This window comes from Citrus sinensis, chromosome 9, assembly GCF_022201045.2.
Source record: "Citrus sinensis cultivar Valencia sweet orange chromosome 9, DVS_A1.0, whole genome shotgun sequence".
Lineage (NCBI taxonomy): Eukaryota > Viridiplantae > Streptophyta > Magnoliopsida > Sapindales > Rutaceae > Citrus > Citrus sinensis.
The window spans coordinates 24,099,822-24,120,688 of record NC_068564.1 but is presented as its reverse complement, the minus strand read 5'-3'; the positions used below and the strand labels follow the sequence as shown (position 1 = coordinate 24,120,688).

Sequence of the window (20,867 nt, the reverse complement as noted above, 5' to 3'; positions counted from 1 at the left end):
ATTTATAAACAACAGCCCCAAAAACTCATCATCATAATTATTGTGCATGGACCACAGAGAGAATGAGAAAGAGAAAGATAGCAACATTATAGTTTAGATCACAATCTGAACTGAGATTTCCTCTCGCTTTCTCTTTGATCACCCCCCCACTATCCATTCCAATTTTGCCCCCAGGGCAAGTATCACATAACAACTACACGCTACTGCCTCACTGTAATGATTTTATGGAGGGGCAGGATCAACTGCGTGTGTTTGCGCGCGTATGATAGTGGGGACTGATCTGGGCCGTCCGAAGGCAAAAAGGGCCAGCCTGTGCAACAAGTATTTGGGTGTTTGTTTGGCATTTATGCACACATTGGTGTAATTGATGCATGAAAAAGGTCACCATCATCTGTTAGTTTAGTTGTGCTGTGTTGTGTTCTGGTGTTGTACGGCAGAAAGATAAAACTCAGTACAAAACAAAGTTTCAGACATGAAAGCAAGATATGTCTGTAACATGTCTGGGCTTCTGATTTTGAACACAACTCATTTTGTTGGACCACATCATAGTAAATCGAAAACAAAATATCATTAGGCATTTCATCTTCTTTACCCTTCCCTCTTGTTATTTCATCAACCATGACTTCAAAACCTCCTTTATCTTTGTGATTGATTGATTATTACTAATATAATCACCCAAGCCATTTAGCATTCTCCAGAAAATGTCTCCCACAGAAAATGCGAATACACAAAATCTTAACCCCGATAATAAAGTCCTATTTGGGTTTGAGATACTATAACTTTTAAATTACAACTGTTGTGGAAAAAAAGATGTAATTATAAACCAGAAGATAATATTATGTATTAAATATAATTTTTAAATGATAATTTTGACAAAACTATTAAAGATATAAGAGATTCTTTATCATACAAGTGAAAAATTATATCAACATAACTTCTAAAATAAAGTAGTTAGTGTTTACGGAATAATTTAGTGTTGTCGTTTAAAAACTGAAGCTGCCTAACCTTAATCCCAAAAAAGACCTAAATATGCTTATGTCCTGTTTTGAATTGAGGTGTTGTAGTAAATATAAAATCTGTAACTATGAAACAAAAATTAATAATATGTAATAAATATAAAATTTAAATAATAATTTTGACAAAATTATTAAATATGTAATAGATTTTTCATCATATAAGTAAAAAATCATATTAACATATCTTCCAAGCTACAACAACTAGTGTTTACCAAATACTTTAGTGCTGTACATTTTAAGATACAGCTGCCCAACTTCAATTTCAAACGCACCCTTAAGAAAGCCCTAGCAACTTCAAGAATGAGACATTAAACAAGAAAAAACAGTACCCAGCAACTCAAACTCAAAATGATCTAATATTTATAGTCCCATATTGTGGAACAGAGCTTTCATAGTTATTTGGAAAACCAATTAATAAAAACATCAAGCAGGTCTCATAATGATTTGTAGATAACAAAAAAGGAGATAAAGCCTTAACTACACTTTTATAACTCTTGTCATTGCCTTTTTTTTTTTAAAGTACAAGGCAAAAAACCACCATGAAAAAAAAAAAGTTGATCCAATAGGTAGCAGTATACTAGGAAATAAACAAGGAAACAGGCCACCTATATGGCAAAACGTTTCTTCACCTTCCTTATGGGTTCTCATAGCGTCATTTGCAATTCTTCCGAAGAAGGGAACAAGTAAATAAATAAAACTATGAAATAAAAGAAATTCATAATTCTATAATCGAATGAATTTAATATTAGCTAATGACACGGCTTGGCTTTAACTTGAACTACTTATGTATTGGGTGATCTTCTTGCAAATACTACACTCTCAGGGAGGACAAATGATGCAAATAACATCCATTTTCCTGGAGCGACAAGGCGTACCCTTCGCATTTCTACATTAACTGCAACCTCCGCAAGAGCAATTCTTATGCGCTGCAATGAAACAATAAAAAAAGGAATACATATAAACCCAACATTCCATTAATTCACAAACATATGAGGGAAAATTCAGTACTAAACCTCGTGAAAATCAAACTCTGGATCTCGGGCTTTAGAGAATCCATAAACATGAGTCTTCGGAAAGGTGAATTTTACATCTTCGGGCCTATCTCTGTAGATTCCTCTGAATGCATCTGCCCATGAAATGTGGGGTCAAAGTTTCACACAAAATAGTCCGATATCATTGACATCACAATCCATTAAATTTAGAGTCAACAACCATACTCATCACTTTCCACCGCAACAGTTATAGCTAATAATGACTTCCCTAGTTATTAATGTCCAGAATGCTGCCTTGTCATTTTCAAAATTAAATTTCTGTAACTTGAACGTCAGAAACTTCACACACTTGATACTTTTCACCTTGTTCAACTCAGAATTACATGCTTAACCAACAGGAACATAGACTAAATCCCATAATTCACTGCACATATTAGTCAGTTCTTGATGACAAACTCGAAATTAAAACACCTATGAAGTTCAATAACAAGTGACGTGCAACAGAATATATTTTGTCAATATAAATTGTAACTGAGAGGAATAATCAAATTATATGATTAACTATTAATCCATTGAAGGGAAGAAATAAGCAAAATCACTGATAGAACATAGTGGCATACCTAGAAACTCTGTAGCATCATTTGGCAAATTCATAACCACTTGGGTAATTTTATGAGCTTTTTGGCTTGCAAACATAGCATCAATGAACCTCCTTCCATCCATGTTAAAGACCTACATATCAACATACATGATGTCACATTCTAAGCAGTAATAGGACATGGTTTCTTTCTATAATTAACAAAAAAATGGACCACCACACCATGATACCCATACAAAAGTGTTTTAATCATACCTCAATCTTTTTCTCAAGCTTATTGAGGACACTATTTCTTTCCAAATAGTCGACTGCATAAGGGTTCAGGTCATTAGCATATACACGTTTGACAATCTTTGCTGCAGGTATAGAGATAGGACCAACACCAGCAAAAACATCACCTGTCATTTGAACAAAAAACAAAGATTCACACATGTAAGCATCTCCCTAAAGGGTTTCCAACAATATCTGCCAACAAATTATGGCCTCTTCCGAGATAGGTGATGGAGATCATGGCAGCCAAAAAATAATAATATAACAATTTAAAAAAAATGCCCAAATGGAAGTATAACCAAAGCAAGGAAGGACTATAGGTGAACAAAAAAAAAAATGTCAATATACAAACATACAAACAACATCTTTGAAATTGAATCCACTCAAAAGCCTTTGTCGTTCAGTTGCTAGCTTTGAATTCCAATATCTGCACAGGGAAAAAAGAAAAGAGAGGAAAAAAAAAATTTCTTTAAACCTCTGCTGCACTGGTTAAGTTTGATAGTAGAGGTTCTTGTTAAGAGAAATTTATATAAGAGACACATTCACGTTACTTCACTTAAAGAGTTATGAAGAATCTGAAACGTTTATACAGTTTCATAGGTTCATGTTTCTACTGCACGATATGCTATGTACAAGATCATTCTACAGATGGTTACAGAATTATAATTAAATTAGGGACTACAAAATGTTAGCCTTGTGCTCTCTGCTTAAAATTATCATGACAAAACATTTTGTCAACACATTGTGTCAAACAAATAGACCTCAAAAGAGATAAATGACGAAATAGCTATGATTGTATCATTTCAAATTAGCACATATTTTCAAGTGCCTAAGTTAAGGAAGGTCATAAATTCCTGCTTTCAGATCAAAATAGCGATTTAAAAGAAAGCACTGCAATTTTGAGCCATTTAATCATATTATTACTCGCTAGGGAAAGAAGTAACTACAAAAGTTCAGCTGAATTTTTCAATAGCCCGAAAGGAAGAAGAACATACACTGTCGCTAAATCAACATTAAATCGCAATCCATTCTCAACCAGCATAGTGACAAGGGAATTGTTTCCAGCTAGAACCTCAAGCTGCATGGTTCTGTAGTCAATATGAATGGCATCAATTTTATTCACAACTGTTTGTATTTTTGGCTTATTTTTATCCAGTACTACCTGAGAAAGAAAGAAAGAAAAACAATGGCACCTTTAATTTAATTTCACATGTCAAACGTGCAGTACATAGTCAAAATGGATAGAATAATATTACTATGTCTTAGCACCTTTGCTATAAGATACTTGAATGGTTGATGTTCTTCTCTCAGGTTTAGATGTGCTATATGCCCAACTGTTTCAAAAGCTGAAGGGATGATCATACCCTTTGGTAGCAAGGCCTCCAATATCTGCACGTAACTATGGAAGTCAAAAGCCTCGTCAACATTACAAACTTCCAGCTGAAAGCATTCAGTGCCCCTACCATAGAGGTGCGACCAATGATAAACCTTCCCAACAGTAGAACCACTGCAGGGGATGGAGGGTGAGACAGAGTATTTAAGAGCCATCCTAAGTGAAAGCAAAGGCTGCAATCTATAGAGAAATTCTGTCATAGCCCAGTTTAGTTCATTTTTTGAAAGAAACTGATACCAAAATAAAGTCAATAGGATTACAAATGTGAAACTGGAAATAAACATAAGCTAATTCAAAGCTGATCAATTATTTGTATTTTATTTTTTAAATCAGACACAAAAGTGTATGTTTTACCAAGTGCATTGCTTACCAGCTTTAAAATCCTAAGATGCTGCTTTGCAGGTTGACAACCAAATTTTTATTACTAAATGATTCACAGATAACGTCGCCTAAGCAACAACAGAGTAATTAAATTGAGATTGTTAATGTCAGAGCTGTATGAAGAAAAGAACATTGGAAAAACAATGAAGTCAGGTAATACAATGAATAAGAAGAAATCCCCATGCAAAACACCTGGAAGTTAATTGAGGACATAACTTAAGGGTGTCTGCTAATCTCCTTCAAAGGAGGTAATGTACTATATTTGCATTTCCTTTTCTTTTATTCCTTTTTAACAGGTATCAAGAAGTGAACTCATTTGAATAAACTGACAACAATGCCATAGAATAATTTGCAAACCCAAAAGAAAAGTGGAACAAGAAAAAGCAAGGAAAAACATATCAAGAATAACATATAAATACACACAGGAATAGTCAAATAAAATACCTAATTCATCTGCCAATAATCATAAAACAATGTCAGCCTACATTTGACAAGCTCCAAAGTTGGTGTTGTATTTTCTCTGGTATCTTCTTTGAGTACAACCTGAAGAATAGATGATAGTATAAGATGCAATTTGACTATTGAACAAATAAGGGATACTCATTAAATCTAACTGATTTCAGATAATGGCATGAAAAACCAATTAAACCTCAGTACTTCACCACAAAACAATGATTTAGCATAACAAATAAAGCACAGAGACCAAAGAAACATAAAAATTTTATGCCAGGAAACAAAAAGGGCATAACATCCAGGCATGTAGTTTTCCATTTGCCATGTTCGCTATTGAACGTTATAACATAGCACGCCTCACTAAAAATCAAGGAATGTTCATGCTTGCCATCTAAAAGCAGCTTTCCAAAGTAACAGACAATATTAAGTACCTGAATGTGTTTTGAATAAAATCCCAAACAGTGAATATAATGTTTTGCTAGAGCTAATATATGAAAACGCAAAACATTCTTATCGACGAACTCCTCGTCCAAAAGCAACAACCTTGTTGATCCTCTCCATTTCTCTCCTCCTCTAAACTCATCCCCCAACAATCCACTCATTTCCTTTCTCTCTTCCTCAACAACCTCCACCACATAAAGCTCCCCCTTCCTCCCATTTCCCTCCTTACCCTCCTTCTTTTCCTTCCTCTTCTTCCTCCTCGGCCGCGAAATCCTCGCTAAATTCCTAAACTTAACGAACCCACGATTTAATTTCTAACTGGAAAACTTAACACTTCAAGCCTACTTTGGTCTCTCATTCTTTTAAAAAATTTGTTGGAAGTTTTTCTTTTAAAATAAAAGAATTTTTTAATTTTTTTATATATTAAACCATCAAATTCCTCTTAACACCCATTTTCCTAATTTACCCATTATCGAATCATTAATTTAAAACTTTTACCCTGCAAAGGGAGAATTGTGGGGAATGTACCCCATTCCCTTCAAAATACCCAATATATATCTAAAATTATAACACTCTTAAATTTTACACATATATACTCTAAAAAACTAGAGAAAGTACAAAAATAACCACAACTAAATCCTCATAAAACTAAACCCAACTCCTCGAAGTCGGGTAAATGGTCGAGAATACTCGACTTCAACCAAACCATACACAATTAGTAATTCAGCATAAATTCTCGACTTTTTCATGTTAGTCTGGTAAATAGTCGAGAATACTCGACTTCAATTGAAATAAAAAATTATCTGAAAAATTCTCGATTTTTTCAAGTAAGTCGAGTAAAGAGTCAAGAATACCCAACTTTAATTTAACCTTACCCAATATTCATTCAGCAAAAATTCTTGACTTTTCATTGAAGTTCGGTAATTGGTTGAGAATACTCGACTTAAATTGAAATGAAAATTTTTCTTTTAATTAAGTCAGGTAAAAAATCGAGTATACTCGACTTTGGTTGTGTTCATGAGAGAGGAAGTAAACGTAAATAAATGATTTTTTAAGGTTATTTTTGACTTTTTACACTTTTAAGAGGTATATGTATGTAATGGGGTATAGATTTGGCATTTAAGGACAAATGAGGTATATTTAAATAAAAAACCCCCCTGCAAATACTTTAATATCCCAAAATTAACCCTAATTATATCTTTGTTACTCCATTTTAGTTTTATCTTGAAACGTACTTGTTTGGGAGAAATACGTCGACGAGACCAGGCATGGTGAGCAGATATCTGATGGCAGAGTTCTGCGAACCGGTATGTCCCGTAAAAGCCTGGTGCGCGGGGGAGCGGGGGAACAGGAGAAGAAATATCCTGCTCACCCACAAGCACGTCATCCCCGAGGCCAATTTCCTGTAAGAAGCATAAGGCCATTCCGGCTAGAGGTCGAGAGGCGAGGAGACCCGGTCGACGGCAGTCGGTAAAACGGGCTCCCCAGCCCGAGAATCTAGGTACGACAGCCACGTTTTTCCCAGAACCGTGGCGTAACACGCAAGATCTCACAGAACCACGACAGCCACGCTTTCCCCAGAACCGTGGCGTAACACGCAAGATCTCACAGAACCACGACAGCCACGCTTTCCCCAGAACCGTGGCGTAACACGCAAGATCCCGCGTTTGCTCATAACGCAGCAGTCAGAGTCCCATACTGTCTCGAAAAAAGCGGAAGATTGGGATTCAGGAGAAGCCTATAAAAAGGTAGCCAACGAAGGTAAAAGGGTTAGCATTTTTGAGATTAACAAAGAAATTCAAAAGAAGAGAAAACCACGAAAAAGCCATAAGATCTGTGGCAAGCGCTCCCGGAACCTTCATATCTGACTTGAGCGTCGGAGGGTTTGCGCCGGGAAAACAACCGGCGTACTCTGACTTGTCTGTGTGCGTAGGAACCTCTGGAGAAGAAGCCTCACGAGAAGACCTTCTGGTCGTGAAGAAGTTGATCGGGCAGAAATCCTGGCCGTAGAACGAGGAGAACCGGAATCCCGCATCAACAATTCCAACCCCAGTGGTTCGAGTGACAGTTGATAACACAAACGTTGGTGACAGAATCTGGTCGGTCCAAGGGCGAGCAGATTTCCGCATCAACATTTTGGCGCCGTCTGTGGGGAACAGAGCAAAAAGCTTTTGTTGATAGCAAGGAGAGGGGTGAAGCAAGTGAAAAGCGATGGAGACAGGAGGAAGTAGTGCACAAGGGGGTGATAGGAGGCTTAACGATTCCGTGACGCTGAGGGAGATAGTCAGTGAGGCACGGGAAAAAGTCATGTTCGACCGGATGGAACGGATGGAAAAGCAGATGGAAACCTTGACAACCATCCTGCATGAGCTGCGGAACGAGCGAGGGGTAACCCAAGAGGGAAGGGTGAGAGGCGGTGGAGTGGCACCAGGTCCCGATAGTGCGGGGAGAAGTCAAACCACCGGGAGATTCGGTGGTGAGAGGGGTAACGTACCTCTGCGGGGAGAATTTCATAGAGAACGAGAGCAGTCCCCGGCAAGACAGACTAGTGACGAGGACGACGGGGTGGTGAATGCGGAGGAAACAGAGTTGAGGCAACACGTGCATGATGTAGAGCAAGAGCGGGATCAAGTTGCAGCACGTGACCCTGGTCGTGCAGTGCAGCTGGAGGAGGAAGTGCGCAGACTAGCACAGATAATTGACGACATGCAAGGAAGGAACAGAGCCCCTGGTTGGAGGATAATGCTGGACAGAGAATCACCGCTCGCAGCAGAGATCATGAGGGCAGTTATTCCGAGAGATTTCCGCCTCCCAGACCTCAGATACTCGGGAAGAACTGATCCGCTGGTGCACATAGAGCGCTTCAACGACATAACCGGGGTACAAGGATTATCTCGATCCCAAAGGTGCAGGGTGTTCCCACTCTCCCTTGAGGGACGTGCACGAGAATGGTACAGGAAACTTCCTCGGGGCAGCATTAAAACCTTCGAGCAGATGTGCCAGGAATTCGCGGAGCAGTTTAGTGGGGCAATGGCACCGGAGGATGATATGATGGAGCTGAAAAGCATGAAACAGGGGGAGCAAGAAACCCTTCGGGAATTCATCAAGAGGTTTCATCGGGCTGTCCTCGACTTGGGGGCCTTCAACCACCCTCAGGCGTTAAGGGGATTGAAGGAAGGGGTGAAGATAGGAAGGCTGTGGTACAATCTGAGAAGCCCAGCGATTCAAACGTATGCAGCCGCATACGAACAGGCTAAGAGAGACATCGAGATTGAAGAGGAGAAGGCTGCAGGGATTAAGACAGACCAGTTAGAAGGGTTGGGGAGGAAAGAGAAGAAAGCATTACCGGGGAATGGGCCGATCAGGAGGAGGGACCACCAGGCCTCCGGTGGTGGAGCAGGAGGTCGGGTGACTGCTTACCAGCCTCATCAGAGGCCACCACAGTATCAGCGCAGCAGGGCGCAACCTCCTCGTTCCCCAGCTAGGGAGCCTTGGAGAAGGCATGAGTCGGCATCTGGTGGTATTCCCCACGATAGCAGAGCGAGTAGACCAGAAGTACTTCCACCGCCCCCAACTCAGAGCGGGGCAAACAAAGAAAGAGCAGTGCACCTGATCGACCAGAACCCGGACTATGGGCGGTACACTTCCTTGAAGATGTCCCTGGATGAGGTGTACGAGGCCATAAAGGATCGAGGGCTGCTGCACCCCCCTACACCAATAACAAAGCTACCCAACAGGAGGGATAGAGGACGTTATTGTAAGTTCCATGGCACTCATGGCCATACCACAGCAGAGTGTAGAGATCTCAAGACCCAGGTCGAAGATTTGGTGAGAAATCGGTACCTGGACGAGTTTATAGATGGGACCTTCCCGATGGAGGCCACAACAGGTGAAGGGGAGCAGAGTGGTAGAAACTTGAGGCGCGAGTAGCCCGCAGTAAGGATGATAGCTGGGGGCCCAACATTGGCCGGAGATTCCAACAGATCGAGAAAAAATTATGCTAGGTACGCCATGACCAGTAAAGAGGTACTCTTCAGCACCCCAGCAGCCAAACGAACAAGAGTCAGGCAAGTGCCGATCATGTGGACGGATGAGGATGAGGAAGGGATTCTATACCCCCACGAGGATGCTCTAGTCATCAAGGCTACTGTCGCTAGTAAGGAGTTTGATCGGATACTGATTGATACGGGGAGCTCAGTTGATGTGTTATTTAAGTCAACCCTGGAAGAGATGGGAATAGTCGACCGGAAGTTGGAATACACCAATACCTCCTTGAAGGGGTTCGGAGGAGGGAAGCTGGTCCCTCTGGGCGTGGTCGAGCTGCCTATCACAATTGGGAGCTCCCCGACAGAAAGAACAATGATACTGGACTTTGTCGTAGTAGATGAAGAAAGTCCTTACCAGATGATCCTAGGTCGGCCATTTTTAAGGATGAGCAAAGCGGTGTTGTCCAGCCATTATCTGGCTCTGAAGTACCGGGTGAATGGGGTAGTAGGAGTGGTACGAGGAGACCAGAGGATCGCAAGAAGCTACTACTCCTCGGCAGCAAGGGAAGCAATGCAGATAACATCCCTCGATACCCGAGTGGAAAACAAGAAGGGCAGACAAGAACCTGTTGAGGATCTGGAAACAGTAAGCCTGGGACCAGAGAACCCGGGAAAGACGATCAGAATCGGGTCGAGACTTAAGAGAGAGCAAAAGCAGGAGTTGGTGAAATGCTTAGAGGCTCATGCTGATGTGTTTGCTTGGACACATGAAGACATGCCAGTGATTGACCCTGAAGTAGCATGTCATAAGCTGGCAATAAAAAAAGGTGCTCGGGCAGTAAGGCAGAAGAGGAGGTGCTTCAACCAGGAGAGGTATGAGGCTATAAATGGCGAGGTGGAGAAGCTCTTGAGAGCAGGGTTCATTCGGGAAGTCAGTTACCCTGAGTGGATATCGAATGTGGTGCTGGTAAAGAAGGCAAACGGCAAGTGGAGGATGTGTGTGGATTTCACAGACCTCAATAAGGCGTGCCCAAAAGACAGCTTCCCTTTACCAAATATCGATCAGCTAGTAGATTCAACGGCTGGACATGGTTTGCTTAGCTTCATGGACGCGTTCTCGGGATACAACCAGATCCCCATGTACGAGCAGGATGAGGAGAGCACGACTTTCATCACTAACCAAGGTTTGTTCTGTTACAGGGTAATGCCGTTCGGTCTCAAAAATGCTGGGGCCACCTATCAAAGGCTGGTGAACAAAGTCTTTAAGCCGTTGATTGGGAAAACCATGGAGGTGTACGTGGATGACATGATCACCAAGTCCAAGATCCCGAAGGAACATGTCAGACACCTCGAGGAGACATTCGAGCTTTTGAGGAAGTATAAGATGAAGCTCAACCCGGAGAAGTGTGCTTTTGGGGTCGAGTCGGGGAAATTCCTTGGGTTCATGGTGAGCCATAGAGGGATTGAAGCAAATCCCGAGAAAATCCAGGCGATTGTGCAAATGACGTCTCCTCGTAACCTGAAGGAGATGCAAAGCCTCACGGGGAGGTTGGCGGCGTTGAGCAGATTCATATCCAAGGCTACAGATAAGTGTCAGCCATTCTTTCAAGTGATAAGGAGGGGAAAGAAAACAGAATGGACCCCAGAATGCGAGGAAGCCTTCCGGAACTTGAAGCAATACTTGCAGCAAGCTCCGCTGCTGTCCACACCAAGGGATGGGGACAAGTTATATCTGTATTTGGCGATATCGGATCGGGCCGCCAGTTCTGTTCTGGTGAGAGAGGAAGAAGGAGTTCAGTATCCGATATACTACACCAGCAAGGCCCTGCTCGACGCTGAGACCAGATACCCGCCGTTGGAGAAATGGGCACTTGCCCTTGTGGTTGCTGCTCGGAAGTTGAGGCCATATTTTCAAGCATTCCCGGTCTCGGTAATAACAAACCAGCCATTGCGTCAGACTCTGCACAAGCCAGATGCCTCTGGTCGGCTCGTCAAGTGGGCTGTAGAGCTGAGCGAGTTCGACATAGATTATAAACCCCGCGCAGCGATAAAAGCCCAGGCAATGGCCGATTTCATAGCTGAATTCACAGAGCCCGAAGTATGCTTAGATCAACAAGATGCGGTTATAGGCAATGATGAAACTCAAGTATGGCAGGTGTCTGTGGATGGGTCATCAGGGGAGCGGGGTTCAGGAGCAGGGATTGTCTTGGAGGGCCCCGAGGGGGAGGAGATCTCTTATGCTATAAAGTTGGAATTTGCAGCTACGAATAACCAGGCAGAGTATGAAGCCTTGATAGCAGGTCTGGAATTGGCTAAGGCCGTGAAAGCAGACAAAGTTAAGATCAGAACTGATTCCCAGTTGGTTGCGAATCATGTCAGTGAAAGATTCCAACCAAGGGAGGAGAAGATGGAGCAGTACCTGAAGATAGTCAGGCAGATGATGGGGAAGTTCGAAACCGTGGAGGTGATACAAATCCCCAGGGAGCAGAATAGTCGAGCAGACATTTTGGCTAAGATGGCAGCAGTAGCCGACCCAAAAATGCCCAAGTCGGTCCCTCTGGAGGTGAAGTCCAGCCCGAGTATCGATCAGAATTTGGGGGTGTTACAGATAGAACAAAAACGCTCGTGGAGGGACCCGATAGTTTCATACCTTAGAGACGGGGTATTACCACCAGATAAGCTGCAAGCTCGCAAGATTAGAGCCCAGGCCTCGAGATACACGATGATTGATGGGGTACTGTATCGGCGAGGATATACACTACCGTTCCTTCGGTGTCTGGATGAGGACGACGCGGATTACGTACTGAGAGAAGTACATGAAGGAATTTGCGGAAATCATTCTGGCGGGAGATCCCTGGCCCACAAGGTTCTAAGGCAGGGATATTTCTGGCCGACAATGCACCAGGATGCCCAAGAAAAGACCAGGAGTTGTGTAAGCTGCCAGAGTTTTGCAAATTTCTCTAACCAACCACCAGAGAAGCTCACCTCCATGACCTCCCCCTGGCCATTTGCTCAATGGGGAATTGATCTGATCGGCCCATTGCCAAAGGCACGAGGAGCTGCAACACATGCAATAGTTGCTAAAGATTACTTCACGAAGTGGGTAGAGGTAGAAGCCCTTAGCAGGATCACAGAGAAGAAAACAACAGACTTCGTGTGGAGAAACCTGGTCTGTCGATACGGGATCCCTTATGCCTTGGTAACGGACAATGGCAGGCAGTTCGATAATCACAGCTTCAGGGAATTCTGCCAGAACCTCGGGATAGAGCTGAAGTATTGCTCGCCTGCTCACCCTCAATCAAATGGACAAGTAGAAGCAGCCAACAAGACCATCAAGAGACTTTTGAAAACCAGGCTTGGAGCAAAAAAGGGTGCGTGGGTTGACGAGCTGTCAGGTGTGCTATGGGCATACAGAACAACCCACAAAACCGCAACTGGGGAGACACCGTTCGCTTTGGCTTTCGGACATGAAGCGGTCGTGCCGGCTGAGATAGGGACGACCACACACCGGACAGGTCATTTCAATGAGCAGGAGAACGACGAGCAGATGTGTTTGAATCTTGATCTGCTAACGGAAAGGAGGGAGCACGCAGCCGAGCGATCAGTCATTTACCAACAGAGGGTTGCTCGATATTATAACCAGAAGGTGAACATACGGTAATTCGGGGTCGGAGACTGGGTACTGAGAAAAGTGAATCAGAGCACCAAAGATTCGACTCAAGGAGTGCTGGGACCGAATTGGGAAGGGTCATACCGAGTCAAGCAGATAGCGGGACCCGGAGCTTACAAGCTGGTTCGCACGGACGGCCACGAGGTGAAACGCCCATGGAACGCAGCACACCTCCGAAAATACTTCTAGTGAGACTTGTTGACATTTGAAAGCTATTTTTGCTCATGTTCATTGTCGTTTATCTTTCACGCTTTATGTCCAAACAATTTCATGTAAGTCGAATCCGGCCATTAATAGAACGTCGAGGAATTTCTTTCGCTTGAAACCGAGGAAATTACCCAAGGCATGCAAAGGCTCATCAAGTCTCAAAGCCTGTCTTATGGCGAGACAGAAGCCAAGCATGCCAGGATCTGCTCGGCCACGAGAAGGCTAGCAGAATCCCGAGCTTTGAAGAAATAATCCAAGGCGTGCAAAGGCTGGACAAAGTCTCAAAGCCTGTTTTAGGGCGAGGCAGAAGCCAAGCATGCCAGGATATGCTCGGCCACGAGAAGGCGAGCAGAATCCCAATCCTCGAAGAATCCAAGGCATGCAAAGGCTCATCAAGTCTCAAAGCCTGTCTTATGGCGAGACAGAAGCCAAGCATGCCAGGATCTGCTCGGCCACGAGAAGGCTAGTAGAATCCCAAGCTTTGAAGAAATAATCCAAGGCATGCAAAGGCTCATCAAGTCTCAAAGCCTATCTTATGGCGAGACAGAAGCCAAGCATGCCAGGATCTGCTCGGCCACGAGAAGGCTAGCAGAATCCCGAGCTTTGAAGAAATAATCCAAGGCGTGCAAAGGCTGGACAAAGTCTCAAAGCCTGTTTTAGGGCGAGGCAGAAGCCAAGCATGCTAGGATCTGCTCGGCCACGAGAAGGCGAGCAGAATCCCAATCCTCGAAGAATCCAAGGCATGCAAAGGCTCGACAAAGTCTCGAAGCCTGTTTTAGGGCGAGGCAGAAGCCAAGCGTGCCAGGGTCTGCTCGACCGCGCGAAGGCGGGCCGAATCCCAGGCATTGAAGAATCCCCAAAGGCTTGTGGCAAAACCATGAGCCAAGCCGGAACCTGCTCGTCCAGACAAAGACAAGCAGATTCTCAACCGAAAATTAATTCACACTTACAGCACAAGAAAGTAATCAAAAACCATTTTTATTAATTTGTTAATAACTAACAGAGGGGACAATCTTCATGAACATTGTTCATTACAATACAATAGATATATCAAGAAGATGGTGGATCAGTAGGACCGGCAGCATCGGTTGGCTGGACCTCCACAGGTGCATGAGGGGCACCACCAGTTGCGTCCGGGGGGGTGCTCGCCTCGCCAACATCAGCAGGGACTGGACGAGGAGGAGAATCTTCCTCCTCGACCACGATCGGCTCTACCCCATCGGCATCTTCCTTGGCCGCCTCCTCGTCCATATGTTGAGCAACACCAGCTGCAAGGTCGTCCATCTTCAGATCAGGGTGTTGCTTCCCAAGGACGGCCATGATGCAACGATAGGAATGCCGAAGTCCCTGGTCGTACTGGTGGTCAGCCTCCCTCTCCAAGTTCTCGACCTGAGCTCGGTGGGAGTCGCGGAGGGATTCGAGCTGAGCCTCATACGTAGCCTTCTGCCTTTGCAGATCCTCCTTGACCTTGGTAAGCTCCTCCTCGAGGGAAATGGCTTTGGCTTGAGCAAGTGATTCTTGCTCTATCAGCTTCAGATTCTCAAGATTCAGCTCCCCTGCTTTCTTCTCGGCAACGTCAGCTCTGGTCGTCGCCGATTGAATATCCTCCTTCATCTTCCGGTCGTAGCGGCCAACCTTAGCCTTGTAATAGGTGGTCATGCAGCTGAGGTGGAAAGCGCTATGCTGCATGGCCCCCACCAGCTCACCCAAGGTGCGGCCATCAAAGTCCTCCAGATCCTTCTTGCTCACGAGTTTAGTTAACTCATTGAGATACGGGACCAGGTGTTCTGCTCGGCTGTCAGGTAAGCGAGATCGAGGCCCGACAGGAGGAGAAGAGGAAACAGGACCTGTGGCTGCTCCAGTAGCTTCCCCGACTTTTACAAGAGCAGGAGGTAAAATCTTCAAGGGTGGGACCTGCTGCATGATGTTGGCCCGCTTCGCGGCAGGGGCATCCTTACTCTGGTCCCTCTTCGTAGTTGGGAGTCGGGAACGTTTTCGGGTCAGAGCCCCAATCACAGCGTCCTCCATCCTATGGCCAGGAAGTATCAAGCGGGACTCGAGCAAGTTGTATGTAGTTAACAGTTCTCGGCTCGAGCAGGAATTGGCTAGTACAGCCTCGACCCGTTTGAGCTGGTCAGGTTCGAGCGGGAAGTGGACACCCCAAGAAACTACAACACAAACAGACACTTGGTTAGAGACAAGCCAATAAAGCAAGAACAATTATGGATGCAAGACATCTAGAGCGAGCAGGCAACCTGGGACCGTGAAACGGGGTGGGACGCGACAATCCTTCCCGTCTATTTGTGCAACTTGACCCCAAGGACCCCCAGCAAAAAAGAATTTCCTCTTCCAAGCCCCACCACCACCGGTCGGAAGATCGGTTATGGGTTTCCGGCTCTTGGTGCTAGATTGGAAGTAGTACCAGCCGGCATCTTTGGGGCTGCTCTTTAGCTGGTACAGGTGCTTCACCTCATCAACCGTGGGCTCGCTTTGGCAACATCTGTCCCACAAGATGAACAGACCAGAGAGCACTCTCCACCCGTTGGGATTCAGCTGACCAGGAGCTAGATTTAGTCCGTTAAGTATCCGGGCAAAGTAGGGTTGCAAGGGACACCTCGGCCCGTACTTAAAGCTCTCTAGAAACAGGGTAACGTATCCCCTAGGAGGCCGGCTGGGAGCATCCTTCTTTCCTGGGACCTTGAGAGGTATCTCACCAGGAATGCTATACCTAAGCCGGAGGTCATTGAGCTCATCAAACAAGGTCGTGCAAGTCATGTAATCAATGGCATAATCGCGTGACAAGGCTCTGCCTCCTACTGTACCCCGCTCTTCTGGTCGTGATGTTCCAGATGGAGACACCTCACCAGAGTCACTTTCCCCACTCTCACTTAAGGTGTCCTCAGAGCCAGAAGGTCCCTCCTCGCCATCGCTTCCGCTCGTGGAAGTCGTTTGGGGGGACATCCTCCTAGCACTAGTCCCGACACTAAATTTGATGGGTTCTAAGGGGATCCCGGGGTCAAAAGCAGGATCAGTGAGCAGACCGGGCAGGAAACTTAGTTCGTCGTCATCAATCTCAACGACTTTCTCCTTACCCTTCGACATTCCCTAAGCTCTAACCACACTACCACCAACTACTACCCAAACAGAAGAGAAGAGAAATTATCTATAACTATCCGAGACCAAGGAGATAGAAGAAATACCTGAAGTAATGGTTCAGTCGGCGAAAGTCAGAGATGGAGGCCTTTTATGCCGGAACTTCTTTGCCAGAGAGACAGAGACGGAGACGGAGTGAATAATGAATATGCCGTTCGAGAGGATTTGGTTTTCCTAATGAGGACGGACTCTTGGGTTGGCAGCATTTAACGGCACCGAATCCCGAGGGTCTCATAACCGTCGGTTTGAAATTCAAATGGAGGGGGGGATCTCCGCCACGTCACCTCGTCCGCAATTAAATGCGACATGACTCTTGGCAGCCTTTTCCAATCCCACGCGAACGAGTACTAACGAGTTTCTACTGTTGGTCCACTACATTACCCAACACCAGAAACTGGGGGACCGGTGTTTGGGAGAAATACGTCGACGAGACCAGGCATGGTGAGCAGATATCTGATGGCAGAGTTCTGCGAACCGGTATGTCCCGTAAAAGCCTGGTGCGCGGGGGAACAGGAGCAGAAATATCCTGCTCACCCACAAGCACGTCATCCCTGAGGCCAATTTCCTGTAAGAAGCATAAGGCCATTCCGGCTAGAGGTCGAGAGGCGAGGAGACCCGGTCGACGGCAGTCGGCAAGACGGGCTCCCCAGCCCGAGAATCTAGGTACGACAGCCACGCTTTTCCCAGAACCGTGGCGTAACACGCAAGATCTCACAGAACCATGACAGCCACGCTTTCCCCAGAACCGTGGCATAACACGCAAGATCTCACATAACCACGACAGCCACGCTTTCCCCAGAACCGTGGCGTAACACGCAAGATCCCGCGTTTGCCGATAACGCAGCAGTCAGAGTCCCATACTGTCTCGAAAAAAGCGGAAGACTGGGATTCAGGGGAAGCCTATAAAAAGGTAGCCAACGAAGGTAAAAGGGTTAGCATTTTTGAGATTAAAAAAGAAATTCAAAAGAAGAGAAAACCACGAAAAAGCCATAAGATCTGTGGCAAGCGCTCCCGGAACCTTCATATCTGACTTGAGCGTCGGAGGGTTTGCGCCGGGAAAACAACCGGCGTACTCTGACTTGTCTGTGTGCGCAGGAACCTCTGGAGAAGAAGCCTCACGAGAAGACCTTCTGGTCGTGAAGAAGTTGATCGGGCAGAAATCCTGGCCGTAGAACGAGGAGAACCGGAATCCCGCATCAACAATTCCAACCCCAGTGGTTCGAGTGACAGTTGATAACACAAACGTTGGTGACAGAATCTGGTCGGTCCAAGGGCGAGCAGATTTCCGCATCAACAGTACTGGCCATTTATCGTTCTTTATTTTCGTTCTTATTCTTCTTCTGTCCATTCACCACTATTTTTATTTGTTTGGGAAAATTGGTTAATTCCATGGGCCAATCATATTACTCTTTTCAACTTGTTATAGGCCATTGAAATGGTCAACAATCTAACATAGCATTGAGTAAAAATATCATGGCTATTTAAACAAGCATTATGTTTTGCAGATATTATTTTTAGTAAGCACAGTGATTCCATAAGCAAAGTAAATGGTGACAAAAAAACGAAAAAATATCCTAAGAGATGATAGTGATATTGTTGAGAAGAAGGGGATTAAGATTTACGGTGTTTGGATAGAAAGATAAGAAAAAATTTTAATTTATCTTTTTAATAAATTAATAAATATGTACATAATGGTCAAATACTATAGTGATATTTTAGTAATATAAAATTTATTAAAAAGTGGGTACAATAGTTTTATGGGTTCAAATAAATTTATCGAGTTTCGATTAAATCTTAAGTATTGGTAGTTATTATTCTTTGATTTACATACATGTATTGCCAGTGAAACTTTTTCCAAACCAAGAACATCACATCAAAATCTAACGAATAATTTGATAAGATTTTTTAATCTTTATATTTTATATAAAAACTTGAATTAACAAATGATGAACAGTAGTAAAAAAATTTACCCTCCTAAATTTGTGAATGTTGGGACAGGAAAAATTATAAATGAAGACGAATGTGTCACTATTATGGCTATATTTGGGATATTAGACATGTAACAAGAAAAATAATGGCTTTTGAATTTCCACTACGGTTTAATGAATAAAAGGGTTTCAAGAGTTGTATAAAAAAAATAAAAATAAAAGAGGTTCAAGAGTAGTTGGATTCAAATAGTTTTATAAACTTAATTAAAGATGGTTAAATTTTTTGTATCCCGATCAAAATTTGGGATCCCGTCCTAATCGATATGGGACTTGGTAATTTTTTGTTCCGATTTATTATTCGGGTTGATTTTACCTTGATTCACTATTTAAGATGTTTGAAACTCCCAATTAAGATTTGGAATACCTGACTATGTTATAAAGTGAAGCTCAAATTTAGATTTCCAAAAACATATGACAAATTGATTTGATGAAGGATAGAGATTTGACATATCGGCAATATGCATTTGACGAGTCGATTTGATAAGTCAAAGAAATTGGACATGTGGGTCAAAGGTGTATGATATGTCGTTTATAAGGATTTGCAGCATATGACAACAAACTCAAATCATCCTGAAACATTCAGAGTCCTGATTGAGATTCGAAATTTTAATCGGAATGGGATGGGAATATCCTTTTTTTTGTCCTAATTTATTATTCAGGAAAAAATTCTGGATGGGATCAAGATTTGACAATTTCAAGGCTAAGATCCAGGACAAGAAGCGGATTCCACCGGACCGGCAGATTTTTTAAGTTTCTTTTGGTTTGTAGTTGTTGGCGTAATTTTTTGTGGTTGTCAGGGTAATTTTTGGATACCTTTCCTGAGGTTTGATTTTGAGAATGTATTGTGGTTGTTGGGATAATTTTTTTGTGGTTGTTGGGGTAATTTTTGGATACGTATTAAGCTATTTTTTGTGGTTGTTGGGGTAATTTTTGGATACGTATTAAGCATTTCAGTGAAATTATAATATACACTTCCAATAATTATAATAATACCCTTCATTATCTGATTATGGTTCACCTACCTCGCAACAGTTGCACCATCCCTCCCTCGGTTTTTGTTTTTTGTGATTGGGTAATTTATCGTCAGTCCCAATTATTTCGACATTTAGCACCTCACACCCTCGTCACCGCGCCCCTATTTTCGTCAAAAAAATCGATGAATTCTAACTGTTCACATTGTTATTAACCTAAAAAAATGGGTTAATTTTAACTATTCAGACTGCTATTAACCTAGAAGTAATTTCAATATTTTTCAAGGTTTTTACATTCATAACATGTAGTAAACTATTAATCCCATCTCCAAGCATTTTTTTACTTTTTTTTTAACAGATTCATTTATGAATGGAGAAGCTTCCATCCCTCTACAATTGAGTTCTTTCGTTATTCTCTTGACCATTAACTTGTCATTGGCAGCAGGTACAACAACTCCCTCAAGAAGCATCTGGGATAGTAAAAAGTTAGTTTGATCATCTCAAACATTTGAGCTAGGCTTCTTCTTTGCTGGTATTTCAAAGAGCAAGCACCTGGGAGTATGGTGTACATGAAGAGCCCTGACACAGCTGTTCGGGTAGGTAATTGAAAAAGCCCAATTCGCAATGCGCATGGGGCATGAGTTTTAGCCATTGGCAGCAAACCAAACGAACTTTTTCTTACTACAGGAATTATCAGATTAGGATTCTCACCTGACAATCGATTCGCCCTAGTGCCTAAAATGAGATTAAACTATTTCTTCGATTATAATTTTCATAATGATGAAAGCGAGATGTCTACTTCACCTTTTCTTTAAAGATCACATTCTCAGTGGCGGTCTATTAGATGTTTCTGGACAACCAGAGAATTTGTCAGCACAAGAAAATCTCCACTGAGTTTGAGGGGTTATAATTCTAGGTTGGGAGGTTAGTATACATGGAGAATTATCTAAAATCACTTTCGAGTACACTCCAAAAAGTACCGAACATACTGTCATGAAGCCAAAATGAAAAAAGTATATAAATAGTTGTTTAATATGGTCGTTGTTGCTTATGTAAGCACATTGACCACATTGAACCCCCCCAAAGCTTCCTGCTTCCCCCATAGCAAGGATAAACTACAATTAATAGTTGTAATTTTTTATTCTTAGTTCTTCTAGAAGTGAGAATGGGGAGCCTTTATTCCTTTTTTTGTTTTTTTTTAACAATAATTGAGCTGTCGTTAGCAGCTAATACCATAAAGTCCAGAAATATTATCCAGTCAATTTAAGAATTTCTGGCATACTTATCTTGGGCCTGGTGTCCTCCATATTTCGGAAGTAGGAAAAGAAAAAACATAGAGAGGAGGTAA

General features: G+C 43.2%; 1 protein-coding gene across 6 annotated transcripts in view; it reads right to left on the bottom strand.

Annotated features, from left to right (window-relative positions):
• Positions 1-1,482: 1,482 nt before the first annotated feature.
• LOC102621308 (tRNA (guanine(37)-N1)-methyltransferase 1) overlaps positions 1,483-20,867 on the bottom strand; it is a 31,683-nt gene continuing 12,298 nt past the window's right edge. Inside the window, exons 3-9 of one of the 6 annotated variants that reach the window (XM_052433818.1) lie at positions 4,146-4,265; positions 3,872-4,038; positions 3,233-3,303; positions 2,862-3,004; positions 2,629-2,740; positions 2,030-2,142; positions 1,483-1,942 (exon numbers count right to left, since the gene is read on the bottom strand). In XM_052433818.1, coding sequence (XP_052289778.1) covers positions 1,799-1,942; positions 2,030-2,142; positions 2,629-2,740; positions 2,862-3,004; positions 3,233-3,303; positions 3,872-4,038; positions 4,146-4,265 — 870 coding nt within the window. In that variant the 3' untranslated portion in view covers positions 1,483-1,798. The remainder of the gene's footprint in view (positions 1,943-2,029; positions 2,143-2,628; positions 2,741-2,861; positions 3,005-3,232; positions 3,304-3,871; positions 4,039-4,145; positions 4,266-20,867) is intronic. The other 5 variants (XM_052433822.1, XM_052433823.1, XM_052433821.1 and 2 more) reach the window with 5 other exon arrangements.